The sequence below is a fragment of the Mixophyes fleayi genome, chromosome 10, assembly GCF_038048845.1.
Source record: "Mixophyes fleayi isolate aMixFle1 chromosome 10, aMixFle1.hap1, whole genome shotgun sequence".
NCBI classification, from domain to species: Eukaryota; Metazoa; Chordata; class Amphibia; order Anura; family Limnodynastidae; genus Mixophyes; species Mixophyes fleayi.
The window spans coordinates 103,941,790-103,961,897 of record NC_134411.1 but is presented as its reverse complement, the minus strand read 5'-3'; the positions used below and the strand labels follow the sequence as shown (position 1 = coordinate 103,961,897).

The 20,108-nt window shown below is 49.4% G+C and overlaps 1 protein-coding gene across 1 annotated transcript; it reads right to left on the bottom strand.

Moving 5' to 3' along the window:
* Positions 1 to 3,397: 3,397 nt before the first annotated feature.
* Positions 3,398 to 20,065, bottom strand: SF3B3 (splicing factor 3b subunit 3). The gene is made up of 26 exons (XM_075189406.1): positions 19,737 to 20,065; positions 18,428 to 18,553; positions 17,943 to 18,269; positions 17,577 to 17,749; positions 17,219 to 17,360; positions 14,890 to 15,002; positions 14,171 to 14,308; positions 13,977 to 14,080; positions 13,595 to 13,760; positions 13,419 to 13,514; positions 13,172 to 13,244; positions 10,335 to 10,486; positions 10,038 to 10,193; positions 9,805 to 9,960; positions 9,518 to 9,661; positions 7,522 to 7,644; positions 6,820 to 6,974; positions 6,544 to 6,718; positions 6,016 to 6,221; positions 5,778 to 5,934; positions 5,560 to 5,685; positions 5,242 to 5,454; positions 4,789 to 4,887; positions 4,567 to 4,710; positions 4,152 to 4,256; positions 3,398 to 4,021 (listed from the first exon to the last, which is right to left on the bottom strand). Exons 2-26 carry the CDS (start codon positions 18,495 to 18,497, stop codon positions 3,881 to 3,883), a joined length of 3,654 nt encoding a protein of 1,217 aa, XP_075045507.1. The 5' UTR covers positions 18,498 to 18,553; positions 19,737 to 20,065; the 3' UTR covers positions 3,398 to 3,880.
* Positions 20,066 to 20,108: the final 43 nt, after the last annotated feature.

Genomic DNA, 20,108 nt, shown 5'->3' with positions numbered 1-20,108 from the left:
GTGTCTGGGCTTCCTCCAAAAACACACTGGTAAGTTAATGGGCTTCGGACTGAGAGGTCCTGTGTGTAGTAGTGAGGATAGACTGTAAGCTCCTGTGGACTAATGTCAATAATTACATATGCTCTGTACAGTAGTGCAACATCCAATGAGTGATATAGCCACACCCACAACATGACATCAGTAATGTACTGCAAATTAATTCCACTCAAATCTGCTTTTTTTTTTTTTTTAATCCAATGATTTGGCACCTGTTCATTCCAGCAGCTGCCATTTTAGCATTTTTCTTCTCCTGCTAAACCTGCAGGCACCGTCCAGGGGTTGCGGAGGCAGATGGGTGGCATTGCCAGCAGGGCTTTACCATGAAAGTTTATCAAGGGCAAGGCAAAAATCACATGGGTCATCGCCCAGATTCGGGTGGCAGCCATTTGTATAAATGCCCATAAAATTAAAATGTATTTTATAATGTGCGCTACGGCCCCAGAAGATTAAAACCCGACACCACAGCAATGAAAGGGTTTTAAATCCTAGACGTGTGAAAAATGCTTTTAAATAAATTAATGAATATATTTAATGTTTGAGCGCTCTGGCGCCAATACGTAACTGGCGCTCAGTGCCACCAGTTTAATACTACGTGTGCGGCCACACACGCGCTATTGCCCAGCACCAGGAGGGTTAAAAAAAAAAAAGTTAAAATGTTAAAGCTAAATATGAGTTTAGATTAATAAAATTGGTACTTACTTCCCGTGGTAGTTCAGCGCAGGCTGCTGGAGGGGTTTACACAGCAGCATCCTGGATTCAAATGAATCCAGGAGGTGCCACGACTCCTGCGGGTTGTTGCCCCGTGGTCTAGTCCCTCTGCCCCTGGTACTTTTTTCGGCCAGGGGGTTTAAAAGATAAATCTCCCACCCCCTCTCTCTCCCTGGCAGCTTGTGGACGGCCGGACGGACAGGGGGGGGTGTAAGTACACTCCCACCTGCCACTGGCAGCAATGTAAAAAGGTGTTAACCCCTTCAGGCTGATTCATGGGCAGCTGCATGAATCAGCCTGGATTGGTGGACAGGGCAGAAGGAAGAATTACCCCAGCCAGGTTAGCTCTCTTTCATTCAATCTGTAACTTCTAGATGATCACTAGTACCTCAAACTAGTGTGTAAAGGTCCTTGTAAGGACTTCTTGAGCTAATAAGCATTACTGCTTCAAGATCCTGCTTTAACAAATACTTACCTGCTGTATTCCTGTGATTTCCAGATTTGAGCAATCTAATCTGTTTTCCGGCTGTTCTGAGGTTTAGACCCAGCATCCAGTACCACCGCTCTGCCCGCTACCCAGCAGCTCTGGCCAGTGTGATAGGCCAGGGGGGATCCATCCACAGCACCCCTGATCTGAAGAGATCGGGGGACCAGCGAGTTACCGAGGGGGGGGGGGGGAGGGGGAAAGGAGCCTAGAAGTGACAGCAGAAGCCCCTCCTACTGCACTTAAAGGGGGACAATTGGGCTAAAGAAAAACCAGTGACAAGGCAACCCCAGCTGTCCCACAGCAGCACAGCAGCCATGGTGGGATAGAAGGTCCATCATATTACCTCACAGGCTTGAAAGTTCCCTCGGCCTGACATGGCGATGGTCAGACACAGAACACACAAAAGTGGGCGATCTGGAAACAAAGCCCATGTCATCCAAGATCCAACATATGGAAGACAGGTGATCTGACAGCATTGATGTCCTGGTCATCCTGAGGCTGATCATTATAGGACTGAACTGTAAAAACTCAATCATAATACTTGTAATCCCACTCCAGCCCCAGCTATCACCAAACATCCCAGGGCGGCAGTTAGACAAGAGGGGAGCACAGGACGTGTGCAGAGGTTTGGGACTTGTTTGTGCTTTAAACAGAACTGTAACCACTTTAACACTTTTTTCACATTCTGATGGATAGTGAAGATAAATCAGCATTATTATTATTATTATTAAGGCATCACCGAAGCCAGCGAGCCGCACAATCACCAAAAAAATAAACAGGAATACAAATAAGGGTCAAGAGAAACGATAAAATCATTAAAAAACACCAAAATACACTTCAGACAAAGCAACTACACAAGAAAACACAACTAGTACAAATAGGAAACATTACAAAGAGGATGAGATAGGAGGTAGAGAGGGTTCAGGAGAGACCAGACATTTGTCAGACAAGCCGGAGACTTACAGTAATCAAGGTGAGAGACGACAAGATCATGAATGATACCAAGACCATAATTCAGGGAGAGGAAAGGACGAATCTTGGTAATGTTGACAAGACTTAGACAACAGGAATGCGCAAGGGACTGGTCGGGGAGAGTGAAATTAAGGGTGTAGTTAACGATACCGCTAGTTTACACTCCTATAACGACAGGCAGGGTGCGTGGGGAACGGGAGAGGGAGGCACCATCAACCTTAAGGGAGACCAGAGGAGATAATGTAGGAAGATGGAGTCAGGAGCCGCTTGCCTGCACACAGTGATCCTGCTATCTGTGCTGTGAGGGATGCAGAGAGCTGCAGGAGAAGCCAGCCCCTAGGGCACACATTTGGTGCTCTATGGAGGAAATAGTATGGTCCTGCCACCACACATAAGAGGAAGTCCCTATATCATAGGTGGCATCAGGGAACCTTGGTATGGAAAGGTCTTGTCTAAAGATGGGAGCGACCAATCACTGGAGAGTCACACAGCGGCCTCATAACAGTGATAAACAGAACAGCGGAGTTGTCCGTCCTGTTCTAGGCTCCTCAAACCCAGCAATCTGCATTATTATACTCCACGGGGAAGCAGGAGAGGAGCCCATGAGACAATAAAAGACATAGGACATGACCATAACCTTCTGGACAAGGGCACTGGACTCCAGCATTTACCAGTGTCTTTTCACCTGGGATCATTGTTAAACTCCGTTAGCCTGTGGTCTCCTTTACTGAAGAACGGAAATCTAATATTGTAACACCCGCTGTCTGGCTGCGCACTTTGCCGGCTATTACAGTAAAGAATCTCCGCTCAGTTTTCCTTGCACCTATAAAGGGTTTGAGGATAAAGGAGATTCCATGCTCAACATCAGAGCGATGTATCTTCATGGACGGCTCCAGAGACACGTGGCGCTGAATCTCCAGCATCGTATAAGAAGTTTCTTTGATTTGGGACTGCACGACGTGGCAGGTCCATCGTCTCCTCAGCAGGCGCTATTTTCCTGCTTTGGAGCATCACCCTGCGCTGACATTGAACACGTTGTCCTATTGAACTAAACCCAGGAAAAGGGACTCGCAAGGCAAATTCTCTATATAAACGACCTGGAATTCTGCCGCACTCCAAACACAGCGACTCCACGTCCCGCTATAGAGGAAATTCATACAAATCGCAATGATAAAAAGTAAAAACCACCAATTACAAAATATCTTTTATTGGCGTCCAGTCAAATTCAGACAGAAAATGTCACCTGCAAATATTCTGCCAGAATTAACAGCTATTAAAAATGGAGGAAAAACAAAAAAAACACATTATACAAAACTATATTTACAAAGTTGGATGTGGCAGGACTTAATGTATGGTGGAGACGGCCAGTTTAAAACTAGCTGCCCACTCACTGTACATTAGCCAAATGGTGCCAACGTGAATCCACCAGCATTTCTCCCGTTAGAGAATTTAGTACGACCTCTAAGGATTTATATGTCCATGTGGTTCAGTGAGACTCCGCCTCTTGGCGACGCAGTGCAGGAACTTGTCGCTACCGCTAGGTTACACTCACATAATGACAGGTACGAGCGAGTGACTGGCTGTAGGCAGCCGCTAATGGAAAAGCAAAACAAGTATGGCACAGTAACAGGTACGGAGATGGGCAGGACCGGTGAAAGTACGCGGTTCTCCTCGTTAGAAGGCGTAACGAGTACGGATGTCTTCAAGCTTCTTGGAGACCTCGGGGGGCGTCCTGTCCAGCTCCTCTGCCACACTCTGCTGCTTGACCGGCTCCATGGAATTGAACTGTTCACACAGATCTCCATCAATCACATTCTGGAGAGACAAGTGTGACAACGTAATGTGGATTATCCCTTTATCCAGCTTAGAGCTGTACATTGCGTAAAGGTGGTTTCATGATTAGAGAGACCGGAGCCACCATACGTCTCCATATACTGTCACTCACCTTGACAGGGAAGTAGTACGAGCGGAAACTGAGGTGGTCTCGCCCACAGATTGGGGGGTGCTCGGAGCGAAGGTGCATCTCCACATGCTGGAAGAAGTCATGATCCTGCGAGGGGAGACAGACCATCATCATTATTATTATCACCATTTATTTATATAGCGCCACTAATTCCGCAGCTCTGTACAGAGAACTCATTCACATCAGTCCCTGAATTAGACTAATGCGAGAGAACATCAAGCATCTCATACAGAAATAAATTCCCTGGATACGGAAACAGCCATAACACACCGCTACAAAATGTTATTCATACACTATAACAACCACCGATTACATGGACCTGGAGCGGCCACAGAGTTCAACACGTCACTCCACACAACCTTTTATATTGAGCTATAAGGACTCTTGTGAGCCGTACCTCATGAGAAGTAAATGGGACAAGGATGCCGATACCACCGGACAGAGTAGTATAGACCAGGGACTCTGATCCTCCAGGAATCAGCGTGGTCTTCTGCAGCGACAACACGGTCTCTCCCACGTGGTAGTTCATGATGACCTCGGCCTGTAGGAAACAGGAGTATTAAGAACCAGATTTTCTAACACAGATCACCCAACACAACAACTCCAAAATATAAATCACCTTCTGAGAGGCTCCATTGAGCAGCCCTCTGTCCCACAAGGCCTTGTTACCAGTAGGATCCTCATCAACGTCGTCATTTATATTAGATGGCAACCGGACCTGTGGAGAGAGGGGTCAGTGTCTGTATATCAGGGCTAAGTGGCCTTTTGGCTGTGTCTAAGGTTAATCTTGTAATGTTTGTGTTTCCCAGCCCCTGGGATTACCCAGATCGGGTTTTCTGTCTGTGGGAACAGGTGGGATAATTACTGGGCCCGTCAAATGAACAACTCATCTAAGCTTTTATAGAAACCTCAAATCATGACGTGCTGGGAGTAGGAGAATAATGACATAAAGCATCACCTGTCCCGTTATACCACCCTGATAGTTCCATACAATCTAAGGATTAGTTCTAGAACTGAGCAGATACCAACCAGTGGGCTGTAGGTAGAGCGATCATCTGCACCTAGAACTCACCACACAGATATTTCCAAACTTGTCCGCCCCGGCGACTGTTTCATAGTCCAGCAGACAGGACGTAGTTACCCAGCGGGGGTGAGTGTCATCAGCAAATATAATAAGCTGGTTCTCATTGCGCTTATACCGCGCCCATAAGAAGCTCTCCTGCACATCCGATACAATAACACGCTGTCCGATCGTCTGGATGCCCACAATAAAGTTTGCTACATGCTGTGAAATGAGAGAGAGAGAGAAATATATATTTTACAATGAGACTAACAGCTGACGGTAGTCATGGGGAAGTTCCCATTGGCGGATGAGACGTCGTGCACCCACCTTGTTTTCACATTTCCGCAGAAGCTTCTTCTTTCCCAAATCATAAATCCTCAGCAATTTGCCGACACCTATTAAGACACGTCCCTGAAATGGCGCAATGGCGGCAGGAACCTCCTCCACCGGTGTCTGGTTAGAAAGAAGAAAGCCCATTGAGTAACACATTAGGCCGCGAGCTGGACCCTTGTACACACACACACTACATATACACACATACACACCTTGTGCATGAACTCCAGCTTCTCTCCATTGTTTATCAGTTTATAGGTATAGACCAGACCTCCAGCCACTGACCGTGGGTTCAGGATCAGATCTTTGGCCACACCAACCAGGACATACCAGTCATCCCCGGCGTTACTGAAGCGGCAGACGGCCACACTGCGGAGGGGAGAACACAACATGGTTACACCGCACTACTCCCATTATATCCGGCTACTGTCAATAATGAACCCAACCAACCTGAAGGCAGCCTCATTCTGCTCCAGCTGTACCAGGTCCAGGGTGTTTCCTTGGATGGCATTCATGACCCTGATCACAGATGCCCACTGTCCATTGCCAGCTTTCGGTGCACCAAAGATGGACTCTGGCAAATTCTCATTCAGGAAAGCTGCCGCCATCTCTGCAGCCAGTTCCCGCTCGTCTTCCCCGGCGGCCTCTACCATTTCCTACAGAAAACAACGACCACCAATGAACGCTGGATAAATCCCGCACACAAGGTTTCTCCCTGTGCACAAACCTCTAGGAAACAGGCTAAAAATTACACATAAAAGTCATGTATATATTTTCATGCTAATCTGCTACACAAAGAACGTCTTATCGGGAAGGAATTACAAGCACAAAGTTTTATGTACTAGGAAATAAAGTCATGCAGATTAGATAACAAACATTTAGAAAAACAAAAAGTTTGGTCTGATCACGAAGGAGGAAGCAGCCTCCGCTCTTAGAGATCTGACCTTCCAGTTACTACACAGCGCGTACGGAACTCACCTCCGCCATTTGCTGCTTGCGCTGGGCCTTGGTGGCCTCAGTGTACGCGTTGTGATCCGTCTCTATGATGATTAAGTTGTTACTTTCCGGGTGGATAACAAACTTCCGTGGGGTATATTGGAGGGGGAACGCCACCTGATTAAATACCGCTCCCAACTTCTCCAACGCCAAAATTCTGTCGCAAGATACAATAAAGTAACAGATTAGTAATTCCACACGTCGCTAAATTCAATTTATAACCGGATCATCAGCTATTCACAACGACCATTTACTGACCTCAGGGTGTTGGTTGAAATGGCCACAATTCCCTCTGGACACTGTTCAGATGCAAAGCCGGACGCGTACTCCAGGGTCTCATAGGAGAGGGGCGTCAGATGGAAACGGGACTGGTAGGAATAGCTGAGCCAGGAGCGACTGGACATGGCCAGGACCTGAAATTAGTCAGAAAGGTTGTGGGGGGGGGGGGGGGGGGGGGGATTAAACTTACACAAGAAAAACCAAAATCATTGTTTATTTACAAGGCTCTACAAGACTCCCCACTGCTGGACACTCAGAAAAACAAAAATACACAAGCAGGTTATACAAGGACGTCCAAGGGTGACGGAGAGGGTGCAGACGTGAGACAGAGGGCAAGGACTGCTCCCGATCTAGAGGGAGAGCCAGGAATAGCATTGTCTATAATGAAGAGATTCAAGAGTCTGGTCAGGAGGGGTAGAGAGCTCCATAGGAGGGGAGCAGCACAGGAGAAGTCTATGGTAGGCTAGGACGTGTAGTGGCTGTGGGATAGTTAGAGGTAAGTGCCCCCATGTTGTGGCTGTTCCTGGCATTAGTTTGCTGTAGGAACGATCTCACCATGATAGAGACAGCAAGAGAGACCCCTACATAGTAATACAAGGTACAACGTTCCAGACAAATGGGCAATTTGCTTTTAAAGTAATATATAAGCCAGTTACTAACCAACCATGTCTGAGTACTTACAGCCTCTTGTCCTTGCATCCTGACACGGAACAGCTTGACCGGACGTGACCCCAGATATCGGGTTCTGGTATCAGACAGGTCCCCGGTTACTGGGTCCAACACGGTTCTGAGCAACACCCCGTTCTGTAGAGAGTGAAATTAGTCATCTGACAATGAGTTTTACATGTGAAAGAGGAAAACATTGTATAATGGTCTTACAAAGATCAGACGTCAGATACTGAGATGTACGGACCCAATAGCAACATTTGTAACTATGTAAATCATCCTCTATGTTATGAATTGTTTTACAGCTGCTCTGGGGTGTAGCGGACATCAGGCAGAGACCTATCCTGTGGTCATAGCGGACATCAGGCAGAGACCTATCCTGTGGTCATAGCGGACATCAGGCAGAGACCTATCCTGTGGTCATAGCGGACATCAGGCAGAGACCTATCCTGTGGTCATAGCGGACATCAGGCAGAGACCTATCCTGTGGTCACAGCGGACATCAGGCAGAGACCTATCCTGTGGTCACAGCGGACAACGGGCGTTACACAGAGACCTATCCTGTGGTCACAGCGGACATCAGGCGTTACACAGAGACCTATCCTGTGGTCACAGCGGACAACGGGCGTTACACAGAGACCTATCCTGTGGTTATAGCGGACATCAGGCGTTACACGGAGACCTATCCTGCGGTCACAGCGGACAACGGGCGTTACACAGAGACCTATCCTGTGGTTATAGCGGACAACGGGCGTTACACAGAGACCTATCCTGTGGTCACAGCGGACATCGGGCGTTACAGAGACCTATCCTGTGGTTATAGCGGACATCAGGCGTTACACAGAGACCTATCCTGTGGTCACAGCGGACAACGGGCGTTACACAGAGACCTATCCTGTGGTCACAGCGGACAACGGGCGTTACACAGAGACCTATCCTGTGGTCACAGCGGACAACGGGCGTTACACAGAGACCTATCCTGTGGTCACAGCGGACAACGGGCGTTACACAGAGACCTATCCTGTGGTCACAGCGGACAACGGGCGTTACACAGAGACCTATCCTGTGGTCACAGCGGACAACGGGCGTTACACAGAGACCTATCCTGTGGTCACAGCGGACAACGGGCGTTACACAGAGACCTATCCTGTGGTCACAGCGGACAACGGGCGTTACACAGAGACCTATCCTGTGGTCACAGCGGACAACGGGCGTTACACAGAGACCTATCCTGTGGTCACAGCGGACAACGGGCGTTACACAGAGACCTATCCTGTGGTTATAGCGGACATCAGGCGTTACACAGAGACCTATCCTGTGGTTATAGCGGACAACGGGCGTTACACAGAGACCTATCCTGTGGTCACAGCGGACATCAGGCGTTACACAGAGACCTATCCTGTGGTCACAGCGGACATCAGGCGTTACACAGAGACCTATCCTGTGGTCACAGCGGACATCAGGCGTTACACAGAGACCTATCCTGTGGTCACAGCGGACATCAGGCGTTACACAGAGACCTATCCTGTGGTCACAGCGGACATCAGGCGTTACACAGAGACCTATCCTGTGGTCACAGCGGACATCAGGCGTTACACAGAGACCTATCCTGTGGTCACAGCGGACATCAGGCGTTACACAGAGACCTATCCTGTGGTTATAGCGGACATCAGGCGTTACACAGAGACCTATCCTGTGGTCACAGCGGACATCAGGCGTTACACGGAGACCTATCCTGTGGTTATAGCGGACATCAGGCGTTACACAGAGACCTATCCTGTGGTCACAGCGGACATCAGGCGTTACACGGAGACCTATCCTGTGGTTATAGCGGACATCAGGCGCTACACAGGGACCTATCCTGTGGTCACAGCGGACATCAGGCGTCACAGAGACCTATCCTGTGGTCACAGCGGACATCAGGCGTTACACGGAGACCTATCCTGTGGTCACAGCGGACATCAGGCGTTACACGGAGACCCATATTGTGGGAATAAAGGCAATTCCTCACCTGAAGTCCAATGTTGAGATACAGGAAGCCAATAGAGCCTCTTTCTCCGAGCTCATCTTGTCTCTCAGTTCCTCCCATCTCCACGATACACAAGGCCTCTGGCTGCGCAGGGAGAGCCTGCATGCTGAGCGGCTGCAGACAGTCCTGTGGGCAGAATATAGACAGCGGTCAGGGAGACAACGCAGTGTGAGCAGCTGCCTATCCCAGCACAATAGGATGGATTTCTGCATGAAAGAAGTTGTGCTGCCAACCACAGACATGGACGTCTGGTACACCCAGAAACTTACCGAAGGGTCCAGGGAGATGATTCGGACTGTATTATCCACAAGACCAACGGCCAGAAAGCGTGAGCGCTGCTCCCCCGGCGGCACATTGGCCAGACTCATACACACGACGTCCGCGGACATTTCCTTCCTCTCCGTGTACTCGTTCAGCTGCCCAGACTAGAAACAAGAACACTGGTGAGAACATGGATAGACCAAGGAAACCGACGATTGATTAGGGAACATAAAAGACTTACAGGGTCCATCTCGAAGTACACCAGCTCCCCACCGGTTAGAGCGATCACCACCTGCCGCTGGTTCACTGCGCACTTCACTATCATCTTCTTACCGGGCGTCTTCCACTCATTGACTCTCTTGTCTGCGCGAATGTGTCTGATGCCATCAGGATAGACCTGGAATACAGAGAATTAATAGCTACACAAAGGGCCGAGGTTACACAGATGATAATGTGGATTATGTATCAATTGTCACAACACTCCATTCTCAACGACATCGGGGAATGAGACACCCGCTAAGTAGTACCGGAGACCCACCTGCACCAAAGCGTCCTCCCCCAGCAGAGAGCAGGACAGGGTCGGGGTCGTCCCAAGAAACCCAGAATCCGTCACTTCTTCCACAGTTTCGCCGATGGAGAGTACCAGGGTGGCGTTCACGAAGGACACGATGATGTACGCGTCATATTCATCTGCAAAAGGGAAAGTACAGAGCGAACCAGTAAGAACACAGGAGGAAACCATTATCTGCTGCACCCCAAGAAGTCATCATACCCCAAAACACAGCGATACAGATGGGATTCCCCTCAGTCATACTACACAGTTATACCTGGATTATCAGATCGTTAATGCTCAGTAACGGGACAGCCAACACGACCCGCTAAGCCTGGGAGCGTCTTACAAGAGGCTACTATAAAGCAGCAAAACTATTGGGCTTGTTCAGATGGCGCAATGTACACAGTAAAGATGCTGTAACCCATAGCAACCAATCAGATGGCAGATGTACAGCATTAACCCCGGCTGTACAACTCACCGGTCAGCTCCAACACCTCCCCTAGGACTCTGGTACAAGGAGGTGAATCACACATGAACTTAAGCTACAGATTTGTTATTCTGCATTATCATCATCATCTAACCACAGAGAGATATTAAGGACCCACCATTACCAGCTGCTCTATGGCCTCACCCTCTGTTTATAGATTTACTCAATAAGAGAACTAGGAAGCAGCCTGGTTGATTTAATACATAATAAACAATGTTCAACCCCCCGTCCTGTAAGGGATCTGACCCGTTAGATGTAATACACGTTACACAGGTCAGTGGTGTTCAACATGATATTAGCCGCGCCCCAAGTGTCATTGTTCTGGGGCCCCAATGAAACGTACAGCATACGGGACATCGGGAGGACACAAACACTGGGGATCCCGACCTACAGGTTGCTCAACGCTGCTCTAAACCACCGACTCCGACCCGGTCCATAGCTCTCACCAGCAGTACATGGCTTATATCTCAGGAATACAGTATGACCAACATGAACAATGTTTGCTACAGTGATTATATGGATGTTAAGAGGTAAAGCCCCCAAAAGTGACAACACATTTCATATAGGTTATCTAGAGGTTACACAGGACTAGTACGGTGCACGTTGGGCTATATATTGTACAGGTTAATGGTTTCAGGTCTCCAAGAACCTGTTGCGTAGAGACGTTTCTACCGCCCCAGACTATCTTCAGTAAATATTAAAGTGATCTCCATAAACATGGCAGCCACAAATAGCAAGGAGAGTGGGAGGCCAGGAGAGGACATCAGGACTCATACACACCTGCGTGTGTGGAGGGGGGGTAAACCAGCACCTCCTCCACCAGCAAACACCTGTGGAAGAAAAAGAAAGGCTTGGTATTGGGAGAGTGTATCGCCAAGTACCAGCCAGCGTTAGTATGAGCCGTCAATGACCGAGAGATGACATGAAATCAAGAACCCAACAATCTCACGCCCCAAGCGCAGCATGGAGGGGAGGACACGGGGGTATTATATTGGGGATGCGGAGGTACTGATCACTACATACAAGTAGTGTCACCGATTTACTGTGCAATCCCCAGGTATTATTATGTCTGTTTATAATAAAGGAAACCGCAATCATGGAAAATTCTGCTTCATGTAGTTTCAGTCCGACCTGTTTCTATGGTGCAGCGATAGTTGTACAATTAACACTTTATGTAAAACACAAATGCAGAGTATTACTGACCCAGGGTCTAACAATGGACCCGGTTAGGCTGGTTCCCACAATGTCTACTGTTTCAGGGGGAGGGGGTTTGAGTGTGTGTGTGCACGAGTGTGTGAGTGTGCACGAGTGTGTGAGTGTGCACGAGTGTGTGAGTGTGCACGAGTGTGTGAGTGTGCACGAGTGTGTGAGTGTGCACGAGTGTGTGAGTGTGCACGAGTGTGTTGAAAGTTACCCTGGCCGGAGCTACAGCTATCCCCAGGACCCCAGCAGAGAAGAGTGGGGGTCTGCTCTCTAATGCAGAGGCAGTCTTTATTATACAGGCAGTGTATTGTTCATCGGGAGCCTCTCCTGATCGCAGCAAACATCAGGGAACTCACCAGAGAGAAGGAATAACTCACATTTATGTTTCACTTACTGTGTTATTCAGCCTTTATGTAACGCTTCCCCTAGTGGCCAGCTGAGCACCCTGTGATAACTAGTGAGTACGTAGCTGTTACAATGTCTGCCAATATGTATAATGACATTTCACATTCCTGTTTTATGACCCATCTTAGGATACTACAAAATTTCTTATCACTTGACTTGTGAAATCTGACTAAAATGAACTAGCCACCTGCACACAGTGGAGGCAGCTATATTGTGGGGGGAGGTCAATATTCAGGAGACTGCAGCCTATCCAGTCACTAGGAACCAGTGACATCACTGAGAGTGCAGCCTATCCAGTCACTAGGAACCAGTGACATCACTGAGAGTGCAGCCTATCCAGTCACTAGGAACATCACTGAGAGTGCAGCCTATCCAGTCACTAGGAACCAGTGACATCACTGAGAGTGCAGCCTATCCAGTCACTAGGAACCAGTGACATCACTGAGAGTGCAGCCTATCCAGTCACTAGGAATATAACAAAAGCACTCAAATGCCAAGTGAGCCAGTAGGCTGCATTCTCATGAATATTGGTCCACTACAACATGGCTGCCTGCGCCGTATTTAAGAGACTGGTACACTTCAAGTCTAACAAACAATCAGTCACACCTTTAATCAGAGCAGGATTAATAAGACTCCTCTAAGAGTGCAGAGGCATCACAGAGTTGAATACATAATTCTCCCATAAGGTTACTACCCCCACCCACCAGGTAAGTGCACTACAACATACCTTCAATGTGCCTCCTCACAGTCCATACAGCGTTGGGGTTACCGGGCAGCTCTGAGACAGCCATTTCAGAGACCTAAATAGACGGGACAGAGACTTAGACTCTGCTGTAATAACGTATTCTCTCCGAGAGACACCAGTGTGCCCGTCAGATTGTAATGTATTCTCCACATCTGATGTCAGAGAAGAGACATGAAAACTCATCACACTGCACCACAGCTGGAAAACCCACAAGCAGCTCCTATCTCACCTCAAGTCCATGTCTCAAGACCCTGAGAGAGGAACGTGGACCCCGTCCACAGGCCACGTACAACTGAGGAGTGTCTTCATTGGCCAAGTCAGCAATCTAAAGTGAAAACAGACGCTATAAGACAGAGACCCCCAGAAGGACCCAACACAGAGGAGACCTCATCTGCAGCATCTCACCTGGCAGCACATGATGGGCGAGAGACTGTCCTGCTCGTCAACCAACACAAGGTTCTTCAGAGGGCGAGGCTGGAAGAAGAAGGTGTCTCCCTCTTCTAGGGGCATAGCGGAGGAGAACTCGGGCTCCTCGTCATCATCACCCAAGTGAGCGATCTGGTAGAGGTAACTGTTGGGAGACCAGACCGTTACTGACCAGGGTGTCATTTCACACTAACGTACATGGGGAACAAAGTACCAATTTACGGCTGCAAACCTGCACTACAACCAGACCAACCAATCTGCAGGATATACAATGCACATAGAGCAGTCTGATATAGATATCAGGAAACATTGTTCATCACATGGACCGTTCATTCAACCACCACATATAATGTCCACTTACTGGTTCCCGAACTCAGAGGCCACAAAGAGAAAACCGGTTTTCAGGACACACATCGCCGCAGCCACAGGAACGGTGTCAAAGTATTTCAGGCGAATTTCTGTGACCTGAGCGAGAAACACAGAACATTAGGGACAAAAACTGATAAATCAAAGCTCTTCTCTAGAGAACAAGTCACCGGATCAGTCAATCCTCACCATGTCCTCATCCGTCTCCAACGTGATCTTGAAGATGTCCCCCTGCTCCGTCTGGGCCAGGAAGAAAAACATGGACTTTGTTTTATGTGTGGCAGAGCAGACGAAGACCATCCCTCGCTCCGGGTCATCCAGATCGTTCTGCACAAAGGGAAGGTATGTTTAGTCAGGGAGATTCCTCCTTGCTGTACGTGTAATCTTATACATAGGGCAGAACGGTGAGCACTCATCCCATCTTACTGTGAGCACGGACTACAACCACCACTCTCTGCATTAATGGTACTATGCAGCCAATCAGAACCTTTATATGCTCTCCAGGACTCAGTCAGAGAAGAGACATGAGAATTCATCACAGGCGGCTGCTGTCTCCCCGGCAATGGACGAACCCTTAGATTGTACGCTCCCTTGAGCAGGGCCATCTCTCCTCCTGTTTCCACCACTTCTAACTCTGCTCTCCAGCTACCTAGCCCTCCTCCCCGAGGACCCTCTGCCCTCCGACCCCTCTCTGGGGGTCTTCCTGTCATCCGCGCCCTCCCTCTTGGGCTCCAGCGGATCTTCCCTCACCCCCCTCTCTAGCTGTGCTTCGAGCTTACTGAGTTACTGTTCACTGTACCGTGCTGTCTCACCTCGAGTTATAATCGTTTGTCCCTGTACGACGCTACGGACACCTAGTGGCGCCCTATAAATAAATAATAATAAAAAACAAAAACACAAAACCTCACCCTCCTCCTGGGGATTGGACAACGGATATCAGGCTGGTCACCAAAGTTCTTGTATGTAATGTAGTTTTCAGAACAAATGAGGACACCGCTGGGACCATCCGACCCTCCAGGAACTGCGGAAGAAGATTGGGTTAATGCCAGGAAGAACAAGACACAGGGTGGTGGCATAAGTGTAAAATAGGGTCACACTTGGGTTGAAAGAGCAATTACACAGTAAATTACAAATCTAGATTTTGGCAGTTACAATGAGAAATTAAAAATAAATCCCATCTTGCCAGCTGCCCCCTGATCTGATGGGTCCAGCAATATAGTCAAAGGTCCGAGCAGGAGATACCATTTCCAGCTTGGAGAAGGTCCAAACTAGGCAACAGCGCCTCCTGCTGGAACCATTAGACATTGCAGGACCCAGATCAGAGAGAAGGTAATTCAGGCTATACTTCATCTAACTCCACAAACTGTCAATCAATATATGAACACATCCTGGATATGGGGAACATTACAAACCCATTGTCTGCATACACCAGCCCCACCCTCCTATTACATACTGTGTCTCCCCCCTACGCCCATGTCCTGCATACACCAGCCCCACCCTCCTATTACATACTGTGTGTCTCCTCTACACCCACGCCCTGCATACACCAGCCCCACCGTCCTATTACAGTGTGTCTCCCCCCTACACCCATGTCCTGCATACACCAGCCCCATCCTCCTATTACATACGGTGTGCCTCCCCTACACCCCCATGTCCTGCATACACCAGCCCCACCCTCCTATTACATACTGTGTCTGCCCCCTACATCCATGTCCTGCATACACCAGCCCCACCCTCCTATTACATACTGTGTGTCTCCCCTACATCCATGTCCTGCATACACCTGCCCCATCCTCCTATTACATACTGTGTGTCTCCCCTACATCCATGTCCTGCATACACCAGCCCCATCCTCCTATTACATACTGTGTGTCTCCCCTACATCCATGTCCTGCATACACCTGCCCCATCCTCCTATTACATACTGTGTGTCTCCCCTACATCCATGTCCTGCATACACCTGCCCCATCCTCCTATTACATACTGTGTGTATCCCCTACATCCATGTCCTGCATACACCAGCCCCATCCTCCTATTACATACAGGGTGTCTCCCCTACACCCATGTCCTGCATACACCAGCCCCATCCTCCTATTACATACTGTGTGCCTCCCCTACACCCATGTCCTGCATACACCAGCCCCACCCTCCTATTACATACTGTGTGCCTCCCCTACACCCATGTCCTGCATACACCAGCCCCATCCTCCTATTACATACGGTGTGTCTCCCCTACACCCATGTCCTGCATACACCAGCCCCATCCTCCTATTACATACGGTGTGTCTCCCCTACACCCATGTCCTGCATACACCAGCCCCACCCTCCTATTACATACAGGGTGTCTCCCCTACACCCCCATGTCCTGCATACACCAGCCCCATCCTCCTATTACATACGGTGTGTCTCCCCTACACCCATGTCCTGCATACACCAGCCCCACCCTCCTATTACATACGGTGTGTCTCCCCTACACCCATGTCCTGCATACACCAGCCCCATCCTCCTATTACATACGGTGTGTCTCCCCTACACCCATGTCCTGCATACACCAGCCCCATCCTCCTATTACATACGGTGTGTCTCCCCTACACCCATGTCCTGCACACACCAGCCCCACCCTCCTATTACATACTGTGTGTCTCCCCTACACCCATGTCCTGCACACACCAGCCCCATCCTCCTATTACATACGGTGTGTCTCCCCTACACCCATGTCCTGCACACACCAGCCCCATCCTCCTATTACATGCTGTGTGTATCCCCTACACCCATGTCCTGCACACACCAGCCCCATCCTCCTATTACATACGGTGTGTCTCCCCTACACCCATGTCCTGCATACACCAGCCCCATCCTCCTATTACATACTGTGTGTATCCCCTACACCCATGTCCTGCACACACCAGCCCCATCCTCCTATTACATACTGTGTGTATCCCCTACACCCATGTCCTGCATACACCGGCCCCATCCTCCTATTACATACTGTGTGCCTCCCCTACACCCATGTCCTGCATACACCAGCCCCATCCTCTTATTACATACTGTGTGCCTCCCCTACACCATGTCCTGCATACCCCAGCCCCATCCTCCTATTACATACGGTGTGCCTCCCCTACACCCATGTCCTGCATACCCCAGCCCCATCCTCCTATTACATACTGTGTGTCTCCCCTACACCCATGTCCTGCACACACCAGCTCCCAGACTCAGAACTTGCTCCCCTCAGCTCACCTGTAATTAGGAAGTTGCCGTGCTCCTCCAGGGGTTCGCTGTATTTCCGGACCACGTGGTTCAGACCCAGGTCCAGCTCATAGAAGGTCAGGGTCTGCTGGGTGTTTGCTGCAGCTTCTCCAGTTGGGTCATTATCAGCTTCCTACAAACAAATCAGGTCCAGTCATTGTCCCGAAAACCAGACAACCCCAATAACCCGCAGATGTAGTATCTGTCACCCAACCCCACACAGCTTATCAGAGATAAACCTTCTCCAGCGAGCAAGTCAGAGAAGAGACATGAGAACTCATCATACAGCGCACGGGTGACACTATCCTACACGTCTCTGTACACACACTAGGACATCCAGGTAACTCACCTCGTAGTCCATCTCCAGACAGGCAAACATGGGGTTCTCAAAGCCCACATCTACCCCCACCACATGGTACACCAGGGTGTTGGCCTTGTGAGCTTCCAGCGGGGAGGAGATGGTGAGACGGGCAGCAGCGTCTCTGTTCAGAATATAAACCAACTTCTGCTTCTCGATGGCACCTGAGGACAATCAGAGAGACAATCAGAGCCTGTGGCCAGGACTACAGAGCTTTCTGCCCCATGGAAAACCACATTTAGGGTAAGGAGATCAACGTATCCAGATAGAGAGCAATGTGCAACGTAAACAGATATTTTACCAGCTTCCCAACCTTATAGTAAAATGGATTTCATTTAGAATGTTAATTCCACTCACTTATCATCACAGCTCTGCCCTTGGGGTCCACAGCCAGGAACTGGCCGGGCACTATCCTGCGACAGCCGCTCTTTCCAAAAGTTTCCTGATGGATCTTCTCAAACATGTTTTTGGAAGGGTGGTACTCCAGAATGATGATACGCCCAGAGTCACTGCCCACCACAATGTAATCTTTAGTACCTCCGGTCAAACGGAAAGCCATGAGGGAACGGATAACCCCAAACACCTCCACCGTCAGCAGTGTATGAACTTTACCGGTATTGGCATCAGGCCGGAGTAACTCCACGATTTTTCCCCGGGAAACAACAATCTCTTGTAGTTTGGTTCCTTTACAACAAAATAAGAAATATCACCAGATTGATGACGATAAGCAGATGAGAAACCCAAGAATCAAAGTGGATGTCTATCCGTGGTGTCTCTCCCCTAAGACAGACCCCCCCCCTTTATCACAGGGATATATAAACATTCAAGCATATAAAAGTTACCTGAGAAGTTGCCATGGATGGCAAAGCTGATGCCCGTAGCCCTCTGCAGTGTGATGTTGTATAAAAACATGGCGGCAGTGGGATGGGTTAGTGGCAATTAGCTGAAAGTTCGTGCAAGTGATACAACTGGAAAACAAAACAAGAATAGTTCAGTGATAAATATTAGACACGTTACCAGTTATTGTCCGAGGTTCAAGCTCGTACATAGAACATGTCATTTAGACTACCCAAACGCTCCTCAGAGATAAACTTTCTCCAATGACTGTGTCAGAGAAGAGACATGAAATCTCATCCTTGTGAGCGCTAAACAGGATGTACCTGGGACATGAGCTCCAATGGGGCAGGGACTGCGCTGCGGAATTAGTAGCACTATATAAATAGCTGATGATGATGATAATAATCGTATCTTCACTATTCCATACCAAGTATCCTCTTATGCTATGAACTCATTAGTGGGGAGGGAGACTTACTTCCATGTCTATCACACACATCTGCAGCATATCCCACCAGCCTAACTACCGGTGGTAGAACAACATGCTGGGAAAGCCACAGGTAAGACGCGTACGTGGGATCATCATGCAGATGCTGCTATATAGCAACAGGCTGTTCAGTAAGAATCCGACAGATAACATTCAGCCTTTACATTGTGACCTTAGATCGTAAGCTCAAATGAGCAGGTTTGTAAATGTTTGGGGGAACACAAAATACAGATACAAAGGATACACCACTGATTGGCTGAGACCATCATTTCCCTTTACACCATCTTTTCATAAGTGTGCCTATTATCCACAGGGCAGCCGGCCCCCAAGCATCGCGTCCCCCCTCCCAGTCCGTCAGCCCCCCCAAGCATCGCGTCCCCCCCCTCCCAGTCCAACGTCAGCCCCCCCAAGCATCGGGTCGCCCCCCCCTCCCAGTCCAACGGCAGCCCCCCAAGCATCGCATTCCCCCCCCCCCTCCCAGTGCAACGCTGGTCCCCAAAGCATCGCATCCCCCCCCCCTCCCAGTGCAACGCTGGTCCCCAAAGCATCGCACCCCCCCCCCTCCCAATACATGCACATCACCAGGAAACCAAACGCCCATTAACACCCCAGGATGACCCAATACATACACATCACCTGGTGACCCAGCACCCCCAGACCACACATTATTATATTATAATATATATATATATATATATATATATATATATATATATATATATATATATATATATACACACACCACCTAACACCCCCGTGGTCTCCCCTCCCCGTGGTCTCCCCCCCATATCCCGGCCTTGCACCCGCCATGAGCCCCGGCACACACGCACCTGGTGTCCGGGAAAGGAGCGGCGGAGGACACTGGCCGGGGCCGGCCGATGTCCTGGCGGAGAGCCTGGGGCTGGAGGGCGGCGGATGGAGGAGATGTGAGGCGGATACAAGATCAGGTCACTCGGCCGCCATTTCCCGCCGCTCTGGAGGCCACAAGCTGCCCGAGGTCCTCATATAGCTGCCCCGACCACGCCTGCTGTAATGCCGGTGCCCGCCTACCTGGGAGCCGTGGCCGCTGCTGTCCTGTGAGCGGGTGTTCCGGGGCTCAGCTGCGTGTTCCGAGCTCTCAGCGCGACCCGCAGTTCTCACCGGCACTGACCGGGGCAGCCCTATACCTGGCCTGAGGTGGCCGCAGGGAGGACGTGTCCGCG